We start from the raw sequence: 4,532 nt of genomic DNA, 5'->3' as shown, positions 1-4,532 counted from the left end.
GCCCGGCTGGGGATTATCTGCGCCAGGCCCGGCGCTCCCGGACTTTATTAATTATTTTTAATGAAGATAAAGAGCTCGTGTGTGTTTGCAGGAGTCATTAGTTGGGGGCCTGGCGCCAGCTTTTAACCCCCCCCCGGCTTTTTCTGCCAAAATGTCACTTAAAATGTCATGGGGGGGGGCTGAGCCCCCTGAATTCTACCTGGGAGTATTTTTGGGGGTAAAGGTGAGGTTTTTGGGGGTAAAGGTGAGGTTTTGGGGGGTAAAAGTGAGGGTTTTTGGCGTATAGGTGAGGTTTTGAGGGTAAAAGTGAGGGGTTTTTGGGGTAAAGGTGAGGTTTTGGGGGTAAAAGTGAGGTTTTGGGGGTGAAGGTGACATTTTTTGGGGGGTAAAATCTCCCTTCCCGAGTTGGGGGGGGGTTTGTTAAGGCGTCTTCGTTAAGGGATCCCAGCCTTCCTGGCACCGTGCCCCGCTGCCGGGGGTGGAAAGGGGGGGGGCTTTCTCCTCCCCCCAAAATAAGTAGCCCCCTGTGGCACATCTGGGTGGCCCGTGGCGGTGTCCCCGTGGCCTGGGCCACATCTGGGTGGCTCCTGCCCATATCCCAGTGGCCCGTGGCACATCTGGATGGCCCGTGCCCCCATGGCACATCTGGGAGGCTTGTGCCTGACCCCTTATGGCTCGTGGCACATCTGGATGGCTCCTGCCCGCATCCCAGTGGCCCATGGCACATCTGGATGGCTCCTTCCCATGGCCCATGGAACATCTGGGTGGCTCGTGCCCACGTCCCAGTGGCCCATGCCACATCTGGGAGGCTTGTGCCTGAATCCTTATGGCTCCTGGCACATCTGGATGGCTTGTGCCAGCATCCCAGTGGCCTGTGGCACATCTGGATGGCCCATGGCCATGTCCTGATCGCCCATACCACATCTGGGTGGCCCATGCCACATCTGGGTGGCTCGTGGCCATGTCCCGATGGCCTGTGGCACATCTGGATGGCTCCTGCCCGTGGCTCGATGGCCCAGTGGCTTGTGGCACATCTGGATGGCCCATGGCCCGAGAGCCCGTGGCACATCTGGATGGCCCATGCCAACATCCCCCTGCCCCATGGCACATCTGGGTGACTCGTGCCCACATCTCAGTGGCCCATGCCACATCTGGATGGCTCCTTCCCATGGCCCGTGGCACATCTGGGTGGCTCGTGCCCACGTCCCAGTGGCCCATGGCACATCTGGGTGGCTCGTGCCCACGTCCCAGTGGCCTGTGCCACATCTGGGTGGCTCATGCCCACGTCCCAATGGCTTATGCCACACCTGGGAGGCTTGTGCCTGAATCCTTATGGCTCCTGGCACATCTGGATGGCTTGTGCCAGCATCCCGGTGGCCCATACCACATCTGGGTGGCCTGTGCCACATCTGAGTGGCTCGTGGCCACGTCCCGATGGCCTGTGGCACACCTGGATGGCTCCTGCCCATGGCCCAGTGGCCCGTGGCACATCTGGATGGCCCATGTCCCGATAGCCTGTGGCACATCTGGATGGCCCATGCCAACATCCCCCTGCCTCATGCCACATCTGGGTGGCTCATGGCCATGTCCCAATGGCTCATGCCACATCTGGGAGGCTTGTGCCTGAATCCTTATGGCTCCTGGCACATCTGGATGGCTTGTGCCAGCATCCCGGTGGCCCGTGCCACATCTCGGTGGCTTGTGGCCACGTCCCGATGGCCTGTGGCACATCTGGGTGGCTTGTGCCCTTGTCCTGGTGGCTCACGGGGCATCTGGATAGCCCATGCCCATGTCCTGGTGGCCCATGGCACATCTGGATGGCCCGTGCCCACGTCCCGGTGGCCTATGGGGCATCTGGGTGGCTTGTGCCCGTGTCCTGGTGGCCCGTGCCACATCTGGGTGGCTCGTGCCCATGTCCTAGTGGTTTGTGGGGCATCTGGATGGCTCGTGCCCGTGTCATGGTGGCCCATGGCATGTCTGGATGGCCCGTGCCTGCATCCTGGTGGCCTGTGGCACATCTGGATGGCTCGTGCCCAGGGGTTTGTGGGGCATCTGGATGGCCCGTGCCCATGTTTTGGTGGCTCATGGGGCATCTCAATGGCTCGTGCCCGTGTCACGGTGGCCCATGGGGCATCAGGGTGGCTTATGCTAGTGTTCTGGTGGCCCGTGGCACATCTGGATGGCTTGTGCCTGCGTCCTGGTGGCCTGTGGCACATCTGGATGGCTCGTGCCCATGTCCCAGTGGCCCATGCCCACATCGTGGTGGCCCATGGGGCACGTCTGGATGGCTCATGCCCGTGTCCCAGTGGCTTGTGGCGCCTCTGGGTGGCTCGTGCCCACGTTCTGGTGGTCCGTGCCACATCTGGGGGGCTTGTGCCCATGTCCCAGTGGTTTGTGGGGCATCTGGATGGCCCGTGCCCATGTTCTGGTGGCTCATGGGGCATCTGAATGGCCAGTGCCCATGTCCTAATGGCCCATGTCCACATTGTGGTGGCCCGTGGGGCACCTGGGTGGCCCGAGCCCACATCCCAATGGCTGTGACACATCTGGATGGCTCGTGCCCACACCCTGGTGGCTCATGGGGCACGTCAGGACGGCTCATGCCCATGTCCCAATGGCTTGTGGTGGCTCTTGCCCACGTCCCCACGGCCCCGGCCACCCCAAACCCAGGGGGGGTCGCTCACCCCCGTCCCTCTCTCTGCCCCCCAGCCAAGAAGAAGAACAAGAAGGGCAAGACCCTGACCCTGACGGATTTCCTGGCGGAGGACGGGGGCGGCGGCGGCGGCCCCACCTACATCCCCAAACCCGTCAGCTGGGCCGACGAGACGGATGACCTGGAAGGAGACGGTAACACCCAAACAGCTCTTTTTTCTAAAAAAAAAACCAAAGCCAACCAACCAAAACATTAAAACACCCAGAGGAGAAGTCTCTGGGCCCCGCAGGTTCCTGGGGCTGGAGGGATGGGGGGGCTTTTGGTTTGTGGGTGGGTCCTTCTCCTCCCTGGGGTGGATCCCGTCCCCTCCCCAAGGATGGGTCCTTCCCCTTCTCCAGGGCTGGGTCCTTCCCCTCCCTGGGATGGGTCCCATCCCCTTCTCAGGGGTGGATCCTTTTTGGGAATGGGTCCTTCCCCTCCCTGGGGTGGATCCCTTCCCCTTCTCCAGGGCTGGGTCCTTCCCCTCCCTGGGATGGATCCCGTCCCCTCCCTGGGATGGGTCCTTCCCCTTCTCAGGGGTAGATCCTTTTTGGGGCTGGGTCCTTCCCCTCTTTGGGGTGGATCCTTCCCCTCCTTGGGGCTGGGTCCTTCCCCTCTTTGGGGTGGATCCTTCCCCTCCTTGGGGCTGGGTCCTTCCCCTCTTTGGGGTGGATCCCTTCCCTCCTTAGGGCTGGGTCCTTCCCCTCCCTGGGATGGATCCCTTCCCTTTCTCAGGGGTGGATCCTTTTTGGGGCTGGGTCCTTCCCCTCCCTGGGGTGGATCCCTTCCCCTCCCTGGGGCAGATCCCTTTCCTTCCTGGGGGATTGGTCCTTCCCCTCCTTGGGGTGGATCCTTTCCCCTTCTCAGGGATGGATCCTTTTTGGGGCTGGGTCCTTCCCCTCCTTAGGGCTGGGTCCTTCCCCTCCCTGGGGGGCTGGGTCCTTCCCCTCCTTGGAGTGGATCCTTTCCCCTTCTCAGGGGTGGATCCTTTTCAGGGCTGGATCCCTTCCCCTCCCTGGGGATGGGTCCTTCCCCTCCTTGTGGTGGATCCCTTCCCCTCCCTGGGATGGATCCCTTCCCTCTTTGGGGTTGATCCTTCCCCTCCCCAGGGCTGGGTCCTTCCCCTCCTTAGGATGGATCCCTTCCCTCTTTGGGGTGGGTCCTTCCCCTCCCTGGGGGGCTGGGTCCTTCCCCTCCCTGGGGCAGATCCCTTTCCTTCCTGGGGGATTGGTCCTTCCCCTCCTTGGGGTGGATCCTTTTCCCTTCTCAGGGATGGATCCTTTTTGGGGCTGGGTCCTTCCCCTTCCTGTTCCCCCCTTTGGGGTGGGGGGTGTGGGTCACTGACCCCCCCACCAGCTGGGGGTTAGGCCGTGCCCTCCAACAGCCGCTGCCCCACCACCACAGGGCCCAAAGGTTGTGAAATTTGCCGGGTTTTATTTTCTTTCCTGGGGAGTAATTAAGCTGAGGGAGCTCGTTAGGACCCAGAGCGGTGAAGGGGAGGGGACAGAAATGGGATAAAGAGCTTTTTGTGGGTGTAACCGGAGGAGCCTGGGGTGGGGTGGGGTTGGGGTTTTTTTTTCCACCAGGACTGGGCTGTGATTTAAGGAGGAATTCAATTTAAGGAGGAATTCATCCCGGGAAGGTTTAACCCTTTATTAAACGGGTGCCAGGGCTGAACGCCCCCCCCCCCTCCCCGGGGTTAAACTCCCTCGGTTTCTCCTGGGGGTTCTTTTGGGCACCTTTTCCTGCCTCTTTTTTTTTTGGGGTGGGGCACGTCAGAGGGATGAATTTCAGGGCTTTAATGACCAACCCCCCCCCCAGGGCCGAGGACGGGGGACTG

At 61.5% G+C, this 4,532-nt stretch overlaps 1 protein-coding gene across 1 annotated transcript in view; it reads left to right on the top strand.

The window, feature by feature from the left end:
• The first annotated feature begins 2,585 nt into the window (after positions 1-2,585).
• The window catches only part of EIF4B (eukaryotic translation initiation factor 4B), a 16,091-nt gene continuing 14,144 nt past the window's right edge, over positions 2,586-4,532 (top strand). The window contains exon 1 of the mRNA XM_014960938.1: positions 2,586-2,847. Within this exon, the coding sequence (XP_014816424.1) occupies positions 2,601-2,847 (247 nt within the window). The 5' untranslated portion in view covers positions 2,586-2,600. The remainder of the gene's footprint in view (positions 2,848-4,532) is intronic.

This window comes from Calidris pugnax, unplaced genomic scaffold (assembly GCF_001431845.1).
Source record: "Calidris pugnax isolate Ruff unplaced genomic scaffold, ASM143184v1 scaffold603, whole genome shotgun sequence".
NCBI classification, from domain to species: domain Eukaryota; kingdom Metazoa; phylum Chordata; class Aves; order Charadriiformes; family Scolopacidae; genus Calidris; species Calidris pugnax.
This window is presented reverse-complemented; position numbering and strand designations above follow the sequence as displayed.